This window comes from Aplidium turbinatum, chromosome 14, assembly GCF_918807975.1.
Source record: "Aplidium turbinatum chromosome 14, kaAplTurb1.1, whole genome shotgun sequence".
NCBI lineage: Eukaryota > Metazoa > Chordata > Ascidiacea > Aplousobranchia > Polyclinidae > Aplidium > Aplidium turbinatum.
In genome coordinates this window covers 12355226-12377542 of record NC_137485.1, presented here as the reverse complement: position 1 = coordinate 12377542, position 22317 = coordinate 12355226, and the positions used below count along the sequence as shown (strand labels likewise).

The 22317-nt window shown below is 38.5% G+C and overlaps 1 protein-coding gene across 2 annotated transcripts; it reads right to left on the bottom strand.

Moving 5' to 3' along the window:
- Positions 1-1932: 1932 nt before the first annotated feature.
- LOC145783358 (dolichyl-phosphate beta-glucosyltransferase-like) lies at positions 1933-17082 on the bottom strand. 2 transcript variants are annotated; one of them, XM_082595207.1, is made up of 8 exons: positions 16971-17082; positions 16272-16428; positions 15721-15839; positions 13452-13544; positions 13224-13337; positions 9862-10073; positions 9395-9480; positions 1933-2157 (listed from the first exon to the last, which is right to left on the bottom strand). In XM_082595207.1, exons 1-8 carry the CDS (start codon positions 17034-17036, stop codon positions 2048-2050), a joined length of 957 nt encoding a protein of 318 aa, XP_082451333.1. In that variant the 5' UTR covers positions 17037-17082; the 3' UTR covers positions 1933-2047. The 2 variants fall into 2 exon arrangements, with proteins under 2 accessions (XP_082451333.1, XP_082451334.1); XM_082595208.1 differs by lacking the exon at positions 13224-13337.
- Between the last annotated feature and the right edge of the window lie 5235 nt (positions 17083-22317).

The window sequence follows — 22317 nt, the reverse complement described above, 5'->3', positions numbered from 1 at the left end:
ATAATTTTATGTGGCTAAATTTATTAAAATGCATTTATATGATCACGCATTTGAAGATTGGAAGTTTTATATACCATCTTGTCATTTAGCAACACATTCTGCAAGAAAGCCCATATTGGGCACATATGGCAAAAACATAAAAACCCACATGCCCACAAGCCCATTAAAATAGTATATGGGGCCCATATGGGCTTGCTGGCTGGGTAGCTTTATATTTTCGCAAAATGCTGAGAAAAGCATGATCTTATCTTTTTGCTACGCCACCGGACAGCACCATTTTACAGTAATATTCATACCCAAATTTTTTTTGAACATGCTCTCAAAATGCCCCAAATTCAAAGTAATTTTTCAAAATTTTCTGGGGGAGGACCCCCCGCCACAGGGTGTCGCCCTCGGCGATGACGCCGTCAGGCTTCGTAAGACCACCCCCATCCCCTTTCAAAATATCTGGCTTCGCTACTGAATTGGATCATTGTCATTGGGGCCCACAAAGTATATTCCGCACAGAGCCCGAAATACCCTAAGACCGGCACTGGTCGTAAGCATTGGAATCTATTGCCGTTTACTGTTGCTTTGATTAATTGTTGGAAGTGGTGAACCATTCGTTGGAGTCCTTCAAGCGTTTTTATATATCATCTCACCAGTAGAACTATCCGTGAATTTAATTGACTGCTTTTCGGTTATAACCCATTAAACTACGTCATTGAATCTTTCCAAGTCTTTTTTCTGGTAAGAGATAGAAAGAAATCGTGACAGCTCTAAAAAGGGATCTTTTAGGCATTCCAGAAGTGAACATCATTCGCGGTTAAATTTAGATAACCTTTTCCAGACGCCTGTTCAATCCGTGGGTGGACCAGTGCAATCCACACGTTTTCAAACTGTTTCAGGAGGTCTCGGCTAAGGGTCTTCCGAAGGATCTAGAGCCAAGGCCTGCGAATTTTAGCCGAACTCCTCCCCGAGAGCGCACAGGTCACGGGGCCGCTATTAGAAGTAATGTTTTCCCCCCTTCACAGTTTTCTGCGCCGCTAGTTTTTGATCGCCCATCAGCTACACGTAATTTGAGTGGTTGTGAGAGGCGTGTCGCGTCTACTGATTTTAACGTGAGTGAGGATCGTGATCGGGCTGTGCATGTGACTGAGCCCCATAAGGGATATACGTAGCTTGTCTTCTCCCGCTAAATCGAGTTCTCAACAACAGGATTGTTTTTTCGAATTCCAAAATAGTAGGACGTTTTTCGATAAGGCGGCCTTGATTGGTTACGATGGTAATAATATGCCATTCATCTTCTTTAAAAATCGTATTACGGCCTTGATGGCAGCTTCGCCCTGTAAAGGGACTCGTTTGACTTTGTTAGAAGCAGCTTAACACGTCTGACGCTTACATGAATGAAATCACCAGCTGAGCGTATTATAAGACTGCCATGCAAAGCTACTAGGCTACTATAGTTTGCGAATATCAAATAGGCCAAAGAGTGTGTTTCTGAGCACGGCGCTCTGTTGCTCAAGCATTCTACTCAGTTAATTATTATTGCCTTGGTTTCTACACGCTTTGGTTCTACGCTTTCTTCAACAATTCATTCGTTCAGTTCTGTTGTTGCAGCGTTGTGTACTGTAGGGTACAGGATCCTAAAAACTAAATCTCAATACTTTAAATTTTTTTTTTTTTTGGAGGTAGATCAACCCTCCTTGCGGCTCAACTATCCTAGGTCTCCCCTATAGCTTTCACGATTCAACATGTGCGACTGTACAAATTTGAAGTCTGAGAAGCAATGAGAAAAAACTGCTGTTTTACAGAAATGCTGTGAGACAATTCTTCCTAAAAGAAAAAGAAAAAACACACTTGGTGTGTAATTAGATAGCCCATGGATAAAACGGCAAAAACCAAAGACAACAAAATAATTGATGATTTAATCTACAATAGAAAATTACTGTAGAAAGGAAACCAAGCAAAAGAATAATAATACAGTCAAAAACATTGTTTAATGTGAACAATTTATGACAAAGTCACGAATCCATTACAAACATTCAAAGTTGAGATCGAAGCTCGACTAAGCAACATATTTCTTTATTCGCCAAATATGAAGTTGGTAGTGCAACCACATCGTTAGAATATCAATTCCCATCGCCAAGGAACTGAATACAGGAATTAACTTTGATCCTGAAACGCAAAAACTGGTTGGTCTTTTAACTTATGAGAGCACGACTGTGTAGAGCAGTGCTTCTCAACCCCTGGGTCGCGACCCAAAACTGGGTTGCCGTTTCATTTGGCTGGGTAGCTGTAAGATGTGGTGATAAAATATAATGTCTCTTGAGTCTTGAGCAAAGTTAAACTGCCTACCACCAATTTAGTTTTCGTAATTTCCACTATTCAAGCTACGCCGCAGGTTTCACCCAACAATTTTACCACACGCATTTTGCGGTGAAGTAGTAGGCTACACACTAGACTAAATTATTTAGAAGAAGAATTTTTATTCTACAAAGCTTCAGAAACAACAACACGAGGTCGAGGCGAAGATATCTTTGCTTTGGTCGCCTCATGTATGAATGAAGAGGGTTAGAGTGGATAAAATGCTCCAGTATTTGCCAGATGGTGCAGGCCCTTAGGGGCAAAAATGAGCATTTTTAGGCTAAACGTGTTACACGTTGTTTTTTTGCATTTTTTTGTAGTTGATGAATCTAACTTTAATTTTAGTGGGTGCCGCAACTTTTTGGGTCACGTGGTCACCCCCAAATCGGGGATTCCCCCCAAGTCAATTTTGACCTCTTTTCACGGCATTTTTATGCAATTAGATACATTATTTTTTTACATTTGGACTGACTGCCACTACAAAATACACGAGATAAAAATGACACAAAATTATGTTATTAATGACGTCATTGTGACGTCATGTATTAATTTTTTGCTTGTTTTTTTCTTATTGTAGTCGCTTGTTTGTTGTTGGTGTTACCTTTTTGGTTACAATAAGTTACCAATGGTTTTTCAACTGATTTGATTAGTATTGAGTGTCAGTACTAACATATTCAAAATGTTAAGGAATCCAACTTCCGGAAAGTGGTTATTTTCAAGATAGCTTCCAAGATGGCCGCCAAACCATTGAACAAAACAGTAAATTAACCATAACTCAGTCATCATATGACCAAAACATGTAGTTTTGGTGTCTATATCTAGGTTTTTATACCCTGTGAAGTCAATGAGACTATTCTCAGAATTTTTGAATTATCTGATAGCCTATAAATTCAATATGGCAAACCAAGATGGCCGCCAAACCATTAAAATAACAGTAAATTGACCATAACTAGGTTATCATATGACCAAAACGTGTAGTTTTGGTGTCTATATCTAGGTTTTTATACCCTGTGAAGTCAATGAGACCATTCTCAGAATTGTTAAATTATCTGATAGCCTATAAATTCAATATGGCAATCCAAGATGGCCGCTAAACCATTAAAATAACATAGTAAATTGACCATAACTAGGTCATCATATGACCAAAACATGTAGTTTTGGTGTCTATATCTAGGTTTTTATACCCTGTGAAGTCAATGAGACTATTATCAGAATTGTTGAATTATCTGATAGCCTATAAATTCAATATGGCAAACCAAGATGGCCGCCAAACCATTAAAATAACAGTAAATTGGCCATAACTAGGTTATCATATGACCAAAACGTGTAGTTTTGGTGTCTATATCTAGGTTTTTATACCCTGTGAAGTCAATGAGACCATTCTCAGAATTGTTAAATTATCTGATAGCCTATAAATTCAATATGGCAATCCAAGATGGCCGCCAAACCATTAAAATAACATAGTAAATTGACCATAACTAGGTCATCATATGACCAAAACATGTAGTTTTGGTGTCTATATTTAGGTTTTTATACCCTGTGAAGTCAATGAGACTATTCTCAGAATTGTTAAATTATCTGATAGCCTATAAATTCAATATGGCAAACCAAGATGGCCGCCAAACCATTAAAATAACACTAAATTGACCATAACAAGGTTATCATATGACCAAAACGTGTAGTTTTGGTGTCTATATCTAGGTTTTTATACCTTGTGAAGTCAATGAGACCATTCTCAGAATTGTTAAATTATCTGATAGCCTATAAATTCAATATGGCAATCCAAGATGGCTGCCAAAACAATTAAAAATGTACAATAACAATGTATTGTTTATTAAAAAAAACAATAAATTTCTATCACAGGGATTTCTATATATATTTATGTTAACTGAGCAGGCATAAAGAGCTCATACGATGTGGTCATGTAGACTCTTGACATAATCAGCGTAAAGAAAGCAAATGGATCAAGTATTACTAATGCTCATCGCTGTCACTCTCGATGTCATCGTCTGTAATTATGTGATTGCTGTATGGACACATGAACCAGTTTGGCATGGTCCACATCCAGCATGGTATGGTAGCACATATCTCCGGCAACTACAGTGAGGTGCACACGATTCGCAAATGCAGTGATCATTTTCAGTAGGTTGTCCGGGGCAGCTTTCATGTCCGTCATGATTGGAACCATCTGATTATTGTTATTTCCTATTTCCATCCCCAGTCTAGAGCATCCATACCATCTTCAGTAGCCTACCCATCCTGACCATAAAATCTGGTAGTAAACTCTGAGGCAGTGGAATTTGGTATAGGATGATGTAGGTGGCAAAAGTTCAGCAGGGTGAACAAAGGATTTGGCTGTTTTAATTTTCTTGACCAATGTATTGTATCGCTGTGTTTCTAGGTTACTACTGCCATCGTTGCCAAACGTAACGGTCATAGCTTTGTTTCCAAGATGATGTGGTCTGTCTGATTTGGGAGAATAAAGCAATTTGCACATTCTTTGATTATATTGGTTGACTTTTCACTAGTTTCTTGAAAGCGTCTTCTTCCCGATACCAAATATCCTTGACGTTGAATCACAACCGGTGAATGCATGAATGAAGAGGAGTTGTGAGCATAATTATGTCTGGTCCGATGATTGCTTTAAGTTTGTTGATGTCGTGTATCTTGGTTGCGTAAGCCTTTTCGGAGCGGAAGTAGAGGTCTTTAATGTCTGGGTCAGAGTCAGCATAGCGTAGTATCAATATTAAAAGGTCCGTGTCTTCACCAATTAAAGTCGTACTATGTCGATGAGGGCTGTCCATCTGCCGTCTTGACGATGTCAACATCTGCATCACCTGGAGCGTTCCTCACATTGCAGCTTCCATTCCTCAGTTGAGCAGAAGTTAATCCTTCCTTGTTGGAAGCTCGAGGCAAGAACTGCTCCTTCTTTCCAATGAACTTGGTGTCTACAGTAAAGTGAACAACCGGGTGGACGTTCATGCCGCGTCTTTGATGGGTATTGTCTTTGATAGACGGACCACCATATCCACCAAAGACCACCGTTGCTAAGCGATAATGACGAATGGTAAAATCTGCATACGACTGTGCAATAGACCCATAACTGTCTCCAGTTTCAATGGCACTCGATGCAACAAGAACCCTCCATCAAGGACGTAGTGATCGGTTTTCGAGACAGATTCTTTCACTACTTCATAATCGGCTGACATCACACTGCTGGCATGTTCTGTGATGGCAGTAGCTATTTGAGGCTTATCTTCTGCAAGAAACAGGGTCTGGATGTTACGTGGCTGTCACAAGTAATACTCGTCTTCCTCTCAATTAGTCTGAGTTTTTGGGAAATGACAGCAACAAAACTGCGTTATATCAACTGGTTCAACAAGCTGTGATAACTTCAGTCGATCCAAACTTGTTTACGATTGTTGTAACATCGTTTGATACAGCTCTTAACAATCAAACATTGGACATGTCTGAGGTTTCCCAATGTGATCACGAAGAGGCAGACACCCGTATGTTTCTCCATGTGAAACATGGAAAATCCGATGCCATAGTCAAAACAGTAGATACTAATGTGGTAATTATTGCAATTTCGTGTTTTGACAAGTTAGAAATCTGTAAACTATGGGTTGAATTTGGAGTTGGAGAAAAAACTCGCTTCATTCCAATCCATGATATTGTTTCATCTTTACCTTAATCTCCGATGATTTGCGCTTCTTTACCTTTGTTTTATGCTATCACAATCTGTGGTACTGTTTCGTCTTTGGAAAAAAAGGCTTGGGATTGTTGGATGCTTAATCTTACCGCAATGTGTGGCTTATTTAACTCTCTGAATTTCTCAAGCTTACCTAGGTCTATAAATGACATACAAAAGTAGGCTATGTCATAGCTCTTTATGGCAATGGTCCTACTATCACGGATGTAGACGAATGCCGTTATATGATGTTTACCAATGGTTGCACTATTGAAAAGCTGCCACCAACGTCAGCTGCTCTGATGCAATATACACGCAGAGCGATACATCAAGCTGAAATACGGAAATCAAGCCTCGTAAATGTTCAGCAACTACCTTCTCCTTTAGCTTGGGGTTGAAAACATAATGATGCAAATCAGCTTGTTCCGTTTTCTCAGTCTACTTGTGGCTCTCGATGTTCCTGTAAAAAAAACCCATAAAATGCACAAGTCTTTGTTCATGCGAGTACGAAACATGCAATTCGACCACAAAATATCCAATCCTCTCTGATATTTCATCTTCAATCCACATTGACGTTTCATTTCCAATCCACACTGATCATTCAAGAAATGCTTTTGGCTTTCTAAACTCTATCTTGTAACTTGAAAAAACTTGTCGTACACGAATTTTTTTAACATCAAATTACGTATGGTAGGAATTTAACATCGAAAACCGCTAGTTTTTTCATCTTGAATTAACAGTGTTATTAAGACTCTGACATTGCATCATCTGGGGTCGTGTATTAATTTGATTTGTAGATCATAATTAGGCCTACATATTATTTTAAATTTTAAAGTGGCATGACCAAAAGGGAAATTCATTCCTGGTAGCTGCTCTTCTGGTTATTCCCTTGATGACGTCGTTATTGCTTGCAATTGTAAAATTTTAAGCATTTGCAAAACTTATAATGAGAGTATTTGATCGCTTTTTTCGGAATAAACTTACCTTTGGTTCCTGAATTTGAAGTTGTCTAGTTTTAGTAATGTAATGATGACGTCATAAAAGATGCAATCATGATGAAACTACTTTTAGGAATTGTGAAATGGTTTTAGTAACCGGTACTCCAACTAAAACCAACAGCAAACGACCAAAATAGGTTAAAAAAGCAAAAAAATATATGTGATGACGTCACAATGACGTCATCCATCAAATTATTTTGTGTTTATTTTGTCTCACTTATTTGTATGTGCTTTTTAAGTTAAAATATACAAAAATCAAATATGTAATTGCACAAAAATGACGTAAAAAGAGCTGAAACGTGATTTCTGGGGAAATCCCCGATTTGGGGGTGATCACGTGACCCAAAAAGTTGCGGCACCCACTAAAATCAAAGTTGGGTTGATCAACTGCAAAAATATGCAAAAAAACAACGTGTAACACGTTTAGCCTAAAGATTCCCCTAAGGGCCTGCACTAAGAGGTGGGCAGTAGCGCGCTACTTTTTTGGTAAAAGTAGCGGTAGCGGCGCTACTTTTTAGTTGGAGTAGCGGCTGCAGTAGCGGCGCTATTTTTATTCCAAAGTAGCGGTAGCGGGAGAGGCGCTACTTTTTTTCAGTCGCACTCCCGCTACCCGCTACTTTTTAATTTAAATTGAAAAAATGCTTGTTTTTTTGCAATACTGGCGTGGTTAAGCAGCTATATAATCGGCTTGGTTGCAAAGTTTCGGTCTTTTCTAGTTGACGTCAACTTCTTCGGCGAATATCTCCGTGTGATGAAGCCTATCTGCCAGGCTTTAGACATTCTCCAGGGCGAGTTCAAGGCATAATTACGGAGTCTTGCTTCCAACCATCACAATTTGCGAGAAGAAGTTGACCGAGATCAGTGATCTTGTGACCTGTGAAGAGTTGAAAGTGAAAGTCCTTGAAGGGGTGAAGAAACGATTCAACAAGTGCTTCAACAACATGAAATGCGTTATGGCATGATGTCTTCATCCCTCCTTCAAGACGTCATGGCTACAATTTCTGCACTACGTTTCCACGGATGATGCTGACGCACTGCGAGAAAAAGTCAAGACAGATGTAATTCGACTGTTGCGGGAGACATCAAGCCAGGTTGATACCAAGAGTGACACCAACACCAGTCATGACTCCGAGGATGTATTTTTTGGAGTGTTTGCGCCATCCCGTGAAACGTCGGTGCAGAAGGAAGCAACAATTGTGGACGCCTTTTTTTCGGACAAAAGCAAGTCCTTGAGCTTTTCGAATACCTAATTAAAACATCTGTTCATTAAATACAACACCCCCATTCCTTCCAGTGCTGCGGTGGAGAGACTTTTCTCTGTTGGAAAAGATGTGCTTAAGCGAAAGCGGGCATAACTTAGTGACACTCATTTTGAAATGCTCGTGTTGTTGAAAGATGCGTAACAATAAATTTCCCTTAGAATGTGTTTTCTATAACGACGTTAAAATGACAATGTAAACGAATGATAACATTCGTTTTCAAGGTCATTTTTGCGTCACTAGGGACTTGAGTGTTTCCTAGTGTCATTTTAGACAAAAGTAGCGGTAGCGCGCGCTACTTTGGCCCGAGTAGCGGGTAGCGCGCTACTTTTGTAAATTGGTAGCGCGCGCTACTTTGGCCCAAGTAGCGGTAGCGGGTAGCGTGCTACTTTAAAAGTAGCGGGTGCCCACCTCTGGTATTTGCAGTGATGGAGCTCCAGCTATGCTCGGATCCCGCAAAGGTTTTACTGCTCGTGTGAAAGAAATTAATCCTAATGTAGCCTACTCGTCAGTCACTGTTTCATCAAACCAAAGGAGAGAAATTGTCTTCAACCTGGAGATGACATGAGATTGGCACTAAATAAGATAGCTCCAAATTTTGACAAGTTGTTGAAACAATACAAAGTCAAGGCTCATATTAATTAAATTCGACATTTTGTTGTTATGTTTAATTGTGTTATATGAGTGTGGCTCATTTTTTCACGCTTACAAAACGTTGTGCGAAACGTAGTTTTGGAAATAGGGTCGCCAAATCTTCGCTATTAATTTGACCTTAATTTTTGGGTCGCCACAAATAAAGGTTGAGAAGCACTGGTGAGGAGTGAATTTTTATCCTACAAGAGCACGATTGCTTAAGTTTTTTAAATTATAGCCTGAAGTCAGGGCCGGATGGAGATGAAGCCCCAGCAGAACCACCTTACCACTTTAATTGCTTTAAAAGACTGTCAAAAGTTTAAGAATGTCTGAATTGACAGTCTAGCTGGAGATAGATTAAGGTGTAGCCTAAGTCATTTTGTAGCCAAGCCCTAAGGCTGCTTTTGTTAAAACAACCTTATGTATTTAAACTTTTATCGTTACAGCAAAGTAAACAACTCCACTACCTTCAACGTCATGCCATCTCACTGATACTTCAACTGTTGGAATTCTTAATCGCTCAGCTATATATAGCAGCTCCACATCAAATGCCCTGTTATTCATTCATATGATATTACAGTTATTATGGAACCATACGTTAAGTTTTAGAAATGTTCGTACACTTTAGGCCACTTTTATGTTAGCACCCAAAGCATGAGCTATGAAAACAACTGTATTGGTTCAATGACCAATATTAACTCTGATGAAGAATCAAAGTCAGTGTAGCTACCTTGGAGCTAGCCTACTAGCCTTTATGCTAATGAAATGGTAGCCCTCTGTACCTGGAACGCAACAGTCCCAATGTGTGTAATTAGAAAACTGTGCATAGCCTATGTAACAAAGCTTTGCAATAAATGAAGACAACATTTTAACTAAAGTAGATCATAAACTATCATTTTGTGGAGAAAACACACAAAAATTTCTTCCCACTCACCATCTCTCCACGTGCAAGTTGAGAAAAGTACTCAACGCAGCTGGTCGGGTAAATAGTTTAAACCCACATTGGGAATCTCTCACTGATCTGACGCAGAAAAACCAAACCAAAACGTCAAAGATTTTCATCAATAATGTGCTAAGCAACGATCGTGACGCAATAGCTCCTATGTCCATGTGAGCACGAGAGCCAACTGCGATGGCCATTCCATGCTGTTTTAAGATATAAGATTTTGCATAGGACATAAAAGTATCAGTGCATTTTGATGATAAATCAGGTAGCCTACGTTTCATAGCCAAAACTTTAAAGTGGCAAAAAACAAACATAAGCCAAGCTAACAGGAGAACACAGGCAAAAAAGCCAAACCTCCATCATAAAAAGACATCGATCGAATTTTAAGCGCTTAATTTTAATCTTTTTGAAATCAGTGTCGAAAAACAAAGACCAACTTAAAAGTCTAGAGCAGTGGTTCCCAACCTGGGGTCCGCGGACCCCTTGGGGTCCGTGAGAAAGCATTTGGGGGTCCGTGATTACTTTGATGAATTTTGGAGTCGAGAGCCTGCATGTTCGACTCCAGTCACCCGCACTTGCTGTTGTTTCTCTGGGCAAGAAACTTTACGATAATTGCCTCTACCCAGTGATCGATTTCGAGTAATGGGTAGTACCAAATTTAAGTCATAAGTAGAGTAGACCAGTGCTATTCAACCGGGTATACTGTATACCCAAGTGTATACCAGATTAAAACTACGGTATACAGCTGGAGAAGGGAATACGAAGGGTAGGCCTATACTAGCTTGGAGTTTGAGGACGTTTCTACTGAAGATAACTTGTCTGCCCTTATTGTTAGTCACCTGAAATTACTTGCCGACAATTTGACTATATATTTTCCTGAAGATAACGACCAATGTCTGGAAGCAAACTCGTGGATTATCCAACCATTTAATGAAGAACCAACTGAGGATGAGGAATTATTTGAACTACGGGCTGATATCAATCAAAAATACTCATTCTGAGCAGTGGATTACACAGAATGTTGGGTTTCTCTTCTTGAATTTCCCGAATACAAAAATTTCGCGCAAAAAGCCATTGATGTCTTGGTGCAGATGCCTACCACCTATTTGTGTGAAGAAGGATTTTCCAGTCTTGTTGAGATCAAGTCAAACAAACGAAACTCGATACTTGACATTGATTCTTTAATACGAGAAGGAATAGAGAAAAAGCTGACACCACGTTATGTCCAACTTGCCGAAACAATGCAACAACAAGCTAGCCATTAAATCAACATCAATTTTGACATTTTTTGCACTTTTGCATGCGTAGTTCCTTGTGCCCAGTTCAAGACTACTATAATCACTTTAAGTAGTCTTGAACTGGGCACAAGAAAACATTCATTAATTATTAGTTTTTTTACTTCCAGTACACAATTAAACATTGCTATTTGTGAGGTATACGAAGTTATTAAAAATTGAAAACAGGTGTACCACGGACAAAAAGGTTGAAGAGCACTGGAGTAGACAACCAAAAACAGACATTGCAGTCGGCTGCAGCGTGGGTCAGGTGTACTTCGGAAGGCGTACACCGATGCATAGCGCTCAAGTCCGCTTTCCCGCAATGCAGGATAAAGATAATAAAACAAAACAACAAAACAAAACATTGAAAAAGTTTCGGCATGCCACTTTGGGTCACCTTAATATTCAAATACTGCTGACATTTCTTGAACAATTCATTCATTTTCTTATTTGAGCAACTGTTTAACCTGCTATTTGCCGCAGAAGTCATAGCCGCAATGCAATATGACACAGTACAGTAGTTGAGAAGCATAATTATTACAATAGTCAATAGTATGTTAATTGAGTTTCAGGCAAAATTTAGGTAAGGGTCCGCAGAATTAATAATTTGTCTAAAGGGGTCCGTGACAACAAAAAGGTTGGGAACCACTGGTCTAGAGCAGTGCTCTTCAACCTTTTTTGGTTTGGTGAACCCTTAAAGTTGTTGTGACGAACTCATGCACCTTGTTTACTTAAAAGGTAAACTGAGGTAAAAGCGATATAAAAAATCATTATTTAATGACTGTTTTGTTGTTGCACATTATTAACTAACAACTCAAACCGAGGTATGATATCTTTTTCAATTGCTCCCCTCATCAATGGATCAATGTATGTGATTGAATTTCTCTTTCGAGATTTGATTTCACACAAACAAGAAAAGCCGCTTTCGCATAAATACGTTGTTGGCATTTGAATAAGTACGGAAATTGCCCTTTCTGCTATTCTTCTGTATTCTGGCACATTTAACAGGTGCACCCAAAAGTCAGTGTATGGTGTCTCTTTAAATAACACTTTCATACCAAAATCCGATTGGAGATCAATCAAATCTTCAATTTCTGTGGTAGGCCCGTCATAAATGAAAGGTTGTAATATCCAAGAACTGGCATTAAGTGTGGCATTCTGTTCAGCATTGAAATATTTCTCAAAGTTTTCTTGCAACAAATTAAGATGGGCATGAATAAGTGGCAACAGTTGCTCTTGACAATTGCTTCCATGTTCTTCCATGAAGTCGTGGTAAAGCGGAAAATCAGAGAAATTGTATGATGCAACTCGGTTCTGCCACAGTGGTAGTTTCTTCTTTATAGCAGAGATAAAAGAGCCGCATGCGGCTCCGGAGCCGCAGGTTGCCGACCGCTGATATAGTCCTTCAGTTGCTGCAAAATGACTTGAAACCTAGGCAGGCCTACATCTTTTTTCTAATATCCTGAAAGTCAAATATTAATGGTTCATCTTTGTTCACAGAAAGTTTTTGTAAAAAGTATCTGTTTAGTGTGACAAGTTTGTGATGCACCCGTGTATACCTTTTCGTACTGGTGCACCCCATGCATATTTTGGTGCACCCTAGGGTGCACCGTGCACACCGGTTGAAGAGCACTGGTCTAGAGTAACTAACATTTGTTGAAGCTGTTCAAATAAGTTATAGCACCATTTTTCTTGCTTTTTTACTCCCCCCAAATATCAATTTGCACCAAACTATAGCATACATACTACATAGCTGCAATAGACGGTTCAAACATCTCGTTTTATTATATTTGGACTACTTCATGTCTATTCTGAAGTTTGTTCCAACACAAGAAAATGCTTTTCCTGCAGCAAAGCATAGTGAAACTTTGGCGTGTGTTTTTTTTATAGAAATGTCTGATATGAAACATATCACAATGAAACACAAAAAACGAAGACCGTAGGACAGTTTATCGCCACGAATAAGTAAAACATGTCAAGCTAATCGTCAAGAAAAATCGCTACAAAAATACATTTTTTTGGTGTATACATTTTTTTGGTGTTAAGTGCATTATGAATTTGAACACTGATTACTTCATGAGTGTTGATTCCATTTAACTTCTTCAACATTTCTTCGAAATCTGAAAACTTTGTAGAACCATCGGCATCTGCCATAAGCAGAACTTTTCCTCTTGCACTCAACATGCCCTAGTTATAATATAGAATACATTTGAGTCAAAGTTATCCAGCAAAAGATGATTCATCGTGACAAAACTCTACAGCAGGGGCACTGCATAGTAAGCTACAACGCGATGTTCTTACCATACGAACCGCACCACCTTTGCCACGGTTCTTGATTAACCGAATAATGCGAATTTTTTCTGTGCCATACTTCATTGAATATTTCAGCGCAACCTGTGGAAACAAATTGTCAACTCTACATTTATTCCACAACTGAATAAAACAAACTAGTAGGCTTAAATAAATTGCATTCTTTGAAGACAATTCAGCCTTTGAAAAGATGAACTAGCCTGGAGAAAGGAGAGCACAGTCGTACGGAAGTGCACTTTTCTCAAAACGAAACTAAATTGTATCACAAGAATGTGTAGCCTACAGTATAACACTACTTGAAATCGTTTCCACTTTGCAGCAAGACAAAATTACAAAACATAACCTACGTTAACAAGCCGGAATGGCCCGATTCGGTGAGTCCGATTCGGTGAGTCCGATTCGGTGAGAGCCTTTTTCGGTGAGAGCCTTTTTCGGTGAGAGCCCTATTCGGTGAGTTTTTTTTTTTAAATTATTGCGCGCCGTAGCCTAATTATCATTGCCGTTATAGGGTTAGGGGATAGGGGTTAAGGGATAGGGGTTAGGGGATAGGGGTTAGGGGATAGGGGTTAGGGGATAGGGGTTAGGGGATAGGGGTTAGGGGATAGGGGTTAGAGGATAGAGGTTAGGGGGTTGGGGGTTTTTGGGGTTAGGGGGTTGGAGGTTTTTGGGGTTAGGGGTTGGGGTTTTTTGGGGTTGGGGGTTTTTGGGGTTGGGGGTTTTTGGGTTTGGGGGTTTTTGAGGTTGGGGGTTTTTGGGGTTGGGGGTTTTTGGGGTTGGGGTTTTTGGGGTTTGGGGTTTTGGGGTGTTTGGGGGTTTTTGGGGTTTGGGGGTTTTTGGGGGGTTTTGGGGTTGGGGGTTTTTGGGGTTAGGGGGTTTTTGGGGTTGGGGGTTTTTGGGGTTAGGGGGTTGGGGGGTTTTGGGGTTGGGGGTTTTTGGGGATAGGGGGTTGGGGGTTTTTGGGGTTAGGGGGTTTTTGGGGTTGGGGGGTTTTGGGGTTAGGGGTTTTTGGGTTGGGGTTTTTGGGGTTGGGGGTTTTTGGGGTTGGGGTTTTTGGGGTTGGGGTTTGCGGTTTTGGGGTTTTTGGGGGTTTGGGGTTTTTGGGGGTTAGGGGGTTTTTGGGGGTTTGGGTTAGGGGTTTTAATTAGGCTACGGTACCCGATAATTTTCAAACAAAAATTCAAAAAAAAAACACAAAAATCCCCAACCCCAAAAACCCCCAACCCCTATCCCCTAACCTCTATCCCCTAACCCCTATCCCCTAACCCTATAACGGCAATGATAATTAGGCTACGGCGCGCAATAATTTAAAAAAAAAAACTCACCGAATAGGGCTCCCACCGAAAAAGGCTCTCACCGAAAAAGGCTCTCACCGAATCGGACTCACCGAATCGGACTCACCGAATAGTAGCAGACCCTTAACAAGCATGGGATGGTTGGTTGGTATCGAATCTTTATCCTCGGACTAATAAACCCATGATTGGTTTTTCCTGGTAGTTTTGCATACTTGTAAAGGCTCTTGACGCAGGGCTGATTACCAAGATTGGCAGAGTGAAGTTTTCGATTGTTGAAGTGTTGTTGCCTGGAAATTATTCCATTCACAAGGTGTCGCTGAATGGAGACTGGAGAGCAGTCCTTGAAATGTGTTGCTCAAGCGCACACCCCGAGAGTCGAACTAGCGCAGCGTGATCTTGAGTCGGGCGCGTAGCCTAACCACTGAGCTAATGGGGGCGGACAATGGGAGTGGCTTTGTTTCGTGGTTGTGGTAAACCTAGCAGATTTGAAAGAAAAAATAAAACTGTTATCTTTCTCATTTGCAGTGGTTGCGTGAAAGTTTCATAATCTCAGACGATTGGCAAAGCAAAAGGTGAGGTAGCTTATCCTACAGTATGAAACTAATTCAAATTCTCAATATCAAAACGAAAGGTTAAAATTGTGAGTGACAATCTCAAAGAGAATTATATAAAGGAATTTCTTACTTTAAGGAAATAATATGAAATGCATTTTTTATTTATACGATATGCAAATAGTATAACATGCCTGTGACTCTACAGCAGGCGTACACAATACGTAGGTTAATTCTTATCAAGAGAACACAAAGACAGCAAATTTGATGTGATTGTGTACATAGTCAAACAGCCTACATCCTTGTAACTTACCATGGCCACGGGTGCCAAACTTAAAATCAAACAACAAAATATAAAACCCTTCACCATTGCATGTAATCTTGTCTAAACTAAAAGTTAAAATCAAAACTTTTTACCTTTGATGTGCCATCTTTGCTTCCATCATCTACAATAATGACCTCGTATTTATAGTCATATGTCGCAAAGCGTTGCAGATGTTCAAGATAGTAAACTGCTTCATCCAGCATTTTCGGTACTGAAAATAAAAAATAATTAGTCGTTGTGGTTGCTTAGATAAATTCATAATAAATTGAAATGTATTACACCTGCAAGTCTTTACAACTACAGCTTCGTATAAATTCAATCGTCTGGCACTGTAATAAATTGAAGGCCAAAGTGTGTCTCCATCTGAAAAGTCAGATTTTTGACATAATGTGTCTGTGTTAAGAGGCGGGCACTGACAACTTTATTTGGGGAAAAATAGCTGGAAGAAAAAAAGCCACACAAAAATGGTAAAGGGTTGCAAGAGAAGATGCAAAAAAAAATGTTTCAGGTCTATTTATGCTATTGCAATAAATTTTTCATTGGCAGTGAAAAGGTTTTTATAAAATAGTTTACCACTAAACAGTATTATACACTACCGGTACAGTACAAAATATGTAATAAAATTCATAAAATATTAGCTTACAACGAATTTCTTCATTGTAGGCTGGTATAATAACTGAAAGGTCAAATGTAGCTTTATCAAGAATACTCGGAAGCAAGTAAAATCCATCAGGTGCTTCAAAATATTTTTCTCTGCGTCTCCTAACTATCAATGGTGTTCCACCTCTTATGATCACGTACTGCAAATGCAACATGCAGGTTTGATTTGAAAAGTGAGAAAGCCAACAAATGCTATGAAATATATTCGAATAAGATGTACCTACAAAAAAAGATTTTATGTATATGGTAGCAAAAACTTTATTATCAAATTGTACAGGTTTCTGAAACTTGCTGATTTTATTTAATTGTTAAATAACATATATATATACCGTATATGTTTAGGCTAGTTTTTTGTACTTTCTATTGTTATTTCTCCTCATTGTAGCTTGCTGATTATAGCCCTTGTGATATCAGGCGCAATTGAAGATGAAAACAGTTTAGCTTTGGAAACGTTTCCAATTCCAGAGCATGAGCTTAGTATGTACATTCTAGGCTCATTATGTTTTTATGGACCCCTTCATTCCCAACTTAAAAATTGCTGTAATCAAGACAAGCAGAACCTAATCCAATGGTCACAATGAAACCAACCATTCATTGAGTATATCAAACTGATTTTTGGCAATCATCAGGATTTGGTTTAAAAAGTGTATGATGAAGAATGTATAAAAGTGAAATAACTTACCAAGAGATATGACATTGCAATTCCAGCAAACACAGGAAAGCAGTCAGCAAATGCCTCGTGTTTCATTTAGCAAGGGGTTACCAATTTTATCACTACAATAACGACAAGAACTAAATTGATTATGGAAAAGTAATGAAAAGTTGTGACAATAAATACTAATATTAAATTAAATGATGTAGGCCTCACTAATAGTAATACGCCTTTCACTAAACTTCAACTTTTTTCAAGAAAATCAGTCGATTCCCAGATGCCAACATTTTTCTTATGCATTGTAGAAAGCTGCTGTACTGCTACTTGATAGTGAATTCATAAGCAATATAATTTATTGATTGAAGCTATTTCTGACAAACCACCTTCTCGCAAAGTGCCAGAGCTAATTTTTTTTTGGTGATAGAGTTGCCAGATGACAAAATGCAAATTTTCATATAACTACAAACTACCACGATGACATTGTAATTTCTGATACTGAAAAAAAATTCATGTGACTTGCTGGTTTTCACTGACAATCGCCCTGGATTTTTGTTTGCAACATAAAGCTGTTTAGAAAAAAGCTCATTAGGCTACATCAAAAAATTTTGTTGTTTCAAGCGTGGTGTTTTCCAAAGTTTTTCTACCACTTTTTCCCAAGCTACAAGATTTTTTCACTTTACAATTTTTTGTCTCTAAAACCCTTCAAAATTTAAAAATTTGCCTGACAACTCTGTTACGTATTTTTGTTTGTTTGTTGTTTCGTCATCTGCTTCAGTGTTGCCAAATACACAGAAATGAATGTCTCCTGAAATGTTTCAGTCTTTCCAGCTACTTCCAAAATTTCCCAATTATACCCTAACACATGGTAAGTTTTCAAATTTTTTTTTTACGTTTTCAGACATTTCTTTTGATTAAAAACACGGTTATAGATAAAAAATGATGTTTTTCTTGTTTTGCGGGAGCTTTTTGATCAGAAAGCTTCATCGTTCAGTTCGATTGGCCGGCCAAGTAGTCAGCAACTGTGGTTGAGATAAACCTTGCATATTAACCTCCTAGCGTCGGTTTAAAGGTCGTCTTACTTATGTGAGGGTTAAACTTTATGAAGGTAGGCTTTTCATTCTTGCCTACTAGGCCCAGTGTTGGGAGCAATAACTCATTTTTCAGTTATGCAATAACGATAATCGATAAACGAAAAATGCCTAAAGCGATAACGATGAACGGTAAATCAAAAAAAGTTAAGCGATAACGATAAACGATAAAATTATCGCCGATAATGTCCGATAACAATAATTTTTTTTTTCTTGATTAGCGCTACTTTATCCCATGCAGCACGAACTGTTTTCATCAACATGACGAAAAATCGAACATAATATACTGTAAAGGGACAAAACCTTTTGTAAGTTATGCATGAATAGAATCGCAACAGCGGCAGTGGGTATCGAATCTTCAACCTCTTGATCCAGAATTAAACCACTGAGGTAACCGCCGTGCTTATAATTGTACCTTCAGATAACAGTTGGATGCTTTTATCATTTGAGTTACACTGCCGCTTACGTGCAGTAGGCAAAATAATTAAATCAAATGAAAATAGGCCTACCATAAAAAATTCCAAACTTTGTATTTTGCTTTCTGCTTAAAGGGCTGTTTACAGCAAAGTCAGCAAAATTGAAAAAATTCCAAAAAACGCAAAATGCTTGAAAATTTATCAGTAATCTTAAGCGTTATTGGTAGAAAAATGTGCATGGGCTACTGTGAAATCCATCAAGCTTGTCAAATTAGTAGTGTTTGTTTTAGAACAATAACATAATTATCGTAATTTACTGATCATTTCAGATAATTTTTTTTGTTTTCTTTGTGAACACTATCATTAAAGCAATGGCAGAACGCTGAGTTGTTGAGATAGGAATTACAACATAGACACTGTATTAGTGGGAATAAAAATATTTGATTGAGGTAGGCTATGTCGCATAGGTAAATGAGAAAGGTTATACTGTATTTAGCATAATTTTACCACGCAACTCGGTGCGCCTATTGTCATGCAAAAACTACTACAAGATGCAAAAAATGTGATGTCGGTCTGCATGTCAAATGCTTCAAGCAATAACATATTCCGCAATGATTTGTTTCAGTGATGTTGTGTTACTTTGAATTGTTGCATGCATTTCATTGCATTGCGATTTGTAACTCCTAAAATATTTTGTTGTCAGGGCCATCGCTGCATGGGGGTGTGCCCCCTCCCCTGACAACGACCTGTGCACACACACTTCAGGCACTGAAGAAGAAGTGGTTTCAATTTTAGTTTCATTGACTAGGTGGCTAGTAAAAATATTACTTTTCATGGTTTTTCCGCTTGTGTGTTGATCCGAAATAAAATTTATCGGCGATAATCAAATATTGCCTTTGGCGATAACGATAAACGATAACTGAAAAAATAATTGAGCGATAACGATATGCGATAAAAATTTATCGCCGATAATTAAATTATCGCCGGTAAATTATCGCCGATAATGCCCATCACTGACTGGGCCTGAGAAAAACAATATTTGGTATCTTTATTGTAGGCATGGCGACCTTGTAGCCTACACGTAGCATTTGCATATAAAAGCATAGTGTTAGGAAAGCTCGAATTGACTGCTACGATAAACAGAAAAGTAATGAAACAACATTGGGTTGATAGTAGATCACGGCATTTAGTTTTATTGGCTCAAAGTACCTTGTTAAATATTGCAGACTTTACTGTAGGCCTACACATGAATTTGATTGCGCCAACTGAAAATATGAGTGGTTTCTATAACGTTTCGTTTTTTTACCGTATTATGCTACAAAACCCTTTAACTGTTACGGGCCCTTCAAGAGCCCGAGTCCTAAAAAAATACACACTGTTTGCAATCAATATAACTCCGGTCTTTGTTTGGCAAACTGCGTGGGTGTTAGGCTACTTTTTGGAAAGAGGAAGACTTGTATTTTCTAAAAGTTTAAAAAAATAGCTATAAGTTCGTATTTAAATTTTTTCTGAAATTTTCAATCATTTACAGAGAATTTTTGTTTTTTGCGCAAAGTGAAGTTTATGCGGTTCTTTCTTTGCATAACACATTAAAACATCACCGTGACAACGCTTGTGTGGAAAGCGTAACACTTGCCTGCCATCTACCAGTGATTTTTATCGCAGTTTGAAGATTTTTTTTGGTTATCTACACAGAAACGAAATAAAAATTTTAAAAACGCAAAATTTTTGTATTTTGCAAGAAATTTTGGTTATTTAAGGCATTTTCAAAAAAAAAATACACAAAATTTGTAAACATAACTTACTTCTAAAGACTGTTGAAAATGCAACAACTTTCATATATATTGATTTTTTTCTGGCAGTCGTCATTCTCAAAACACAGCAGTTCAAAATCAAAGCCTTGTTCAAAGTAAATTCTGAAAAATGCATAAAAAGCGTGGCAGTTAAAGGGTTAAGTGGTGTCGTTTGCGTAGGCTATCTATGACGTAACACCTCATTAAATGATTCCGGTTCTCCAAGCTTTCCAACCCCATACGATCCCTTGATTGATAGAGTGGTCGTTCTACTTTAAGTGGATTAATTAGCTACTGAAGTCTTTATCTGTTTAAAAATGAACTCCCAAGGTCATCAGCAGGGTTTGGGAGTTTGCCAGTGAGTTGCTCTCAAGAGACCCGCTACAAAAGGGTTGTCCCAGACACCCACTCTGTGGTACTTAGGATAGCCTATGGATGGCTGCAGCGTTGAGGCACAGTTCTCTGAAGCCTTACGTGGTAGCCTACGTTTTCTGTTCATAGTTCGTCTTTCACGGAAACTGGCACTAGGCTATTCTCAAATGGGCAGTAAACGTCACTTGACTCCACTCGCCTCTAGGTAGGACGGAACCAAGGGATCGAAAAACTATCACATGGCAAGTCAGAATAATGTGGGACAGTTTTTGTTGTTTCCTGCAAACAAAACCATAGGTCTACTGCGGGACATAATTGATTCAACGAAAATGAAAAGCCGCTAGATCAGCGGTTCTTAAACTGGGGGGCGCGCCCCCCTTGGGGGGCGCGAAAGGTTCACAAGGGGGGCGCTTATCTGTGCGAAAGTGGCTTTTCTTTAATTTTGAACATAAAAACAAAACATCGAAACAAACTTATTGATTGTGAAGCCCATCTGAAGTGTGCATTATCAGCTACAAAGCCTCGAATTAAACTTTTGGTTTCCGAAAAACAATTACATCCCTCACATTGATGAAAGCTAAATATAAATTCCTGTAGTCATTACACTTTAATGTTTGCTAATTTTGCAGTTTGGTGGGGCGCAAGTTTAGATGGCACGTCAAAGGGGGGCGCGGCTCAAAAAGTTTAAGAACCCCTGCGCTAGATCAAACTCCGAATCCACTGCACTCCAAAATTTTTGTAAAATATGAGACTCCAAACCAATTCTATTTTTTGCAAATCTGAAAACCCCTGCTTCACTTCATGCTCAACTCTATTACTCAGTCAGTCGATCAAGTTTTCAAAGTTCGATGTTTAAAATCTACTTTAACTTTTTTCATTTTTCAAATTTTGAACATTTTTGCAATTCTTTGTTTACAAGGGTCAGAACATACAGCTGAAGCATTAATCAATGAAAGTAGCTTTAAGCTATAAAGGGTCAAACATACAATGAGTTAGGAATTGGAAAATGGTAGGCTACAGCGGTTTTAAATAGTTTTAAAACTTCGATAACCTGCCATTATTAGTAAACTAGGCCTGCCATAACTTCATAGCCCAAAAAGAGGACACGTTTCACCATCAAGTAAAACGCAATTAGAATTTTTCGTTTGGACTATCTTTTAGATCTTTTGGATATTTTTAAGCTTATGCAGCAAAAGTTACAGCAAAAAAACAAGATATATTTGTATACTAGATTTGGCCTATGAATCTTTTGCAGCCCCCTTATATGGATTGAATTGTTAGCCTACATTCTGCAACACGTTTCTAGATTTTTCGAACTTTTGGTTATTGTCTGAGTGAAATTTTTAAAGATCATATTTTATCATCTTTTGCTCTCTTTCCCAAGAGACACAATGAGTTTCAACATCACAAGGGTTGGAAAAAGGAAGACAATATAACCTATAAGATTTCAGTCAGACTGGCAACAGGAGTTGCTTACAAGGACTTTTTAACAGTCTGCTTGAACGTTCTTTAATATAGTTTTTCTCATTTTTGACTGCTTCCTCAAGGCAACAAAAAGCTTTCATATTATTACGAGTCAGCAAAAATATCTGATTTTTTGAAAATTTAAGTCAGACAGCAACGATCGCAAAAATTTACAAAATGTGACAAATCAGGCACCACCTCCAGGTATAGCAATGCCCTTTTTCAGTGAGAAAGGATCAGCTTT

Excerpts from the sequence above, each read along its gene's own strand:
- LOC145783358 (XM_082595207.1), bottom strand. The coding sequence starts at position 17,036 with ATGAAACACGAGGCATTTGCTGACTGCTTTCCTGTGTTTGCTGGAATT. Across the intron at positions 10,074-13,223 it reads ATGGAATCAACACTCATGAA|CATGGAATGGCCATCGCAGT; the intron begins GTAATCAGTGTT and ends ATCTTAAAACAG. Across the intron at positions 9,481-9,861 it reads AACTTGCACGTGGAGAGATG|GGCATTTGATGTGGAGCTGC; the intron begins GTGAGTGGGAAG and ends AATGAATAACAG.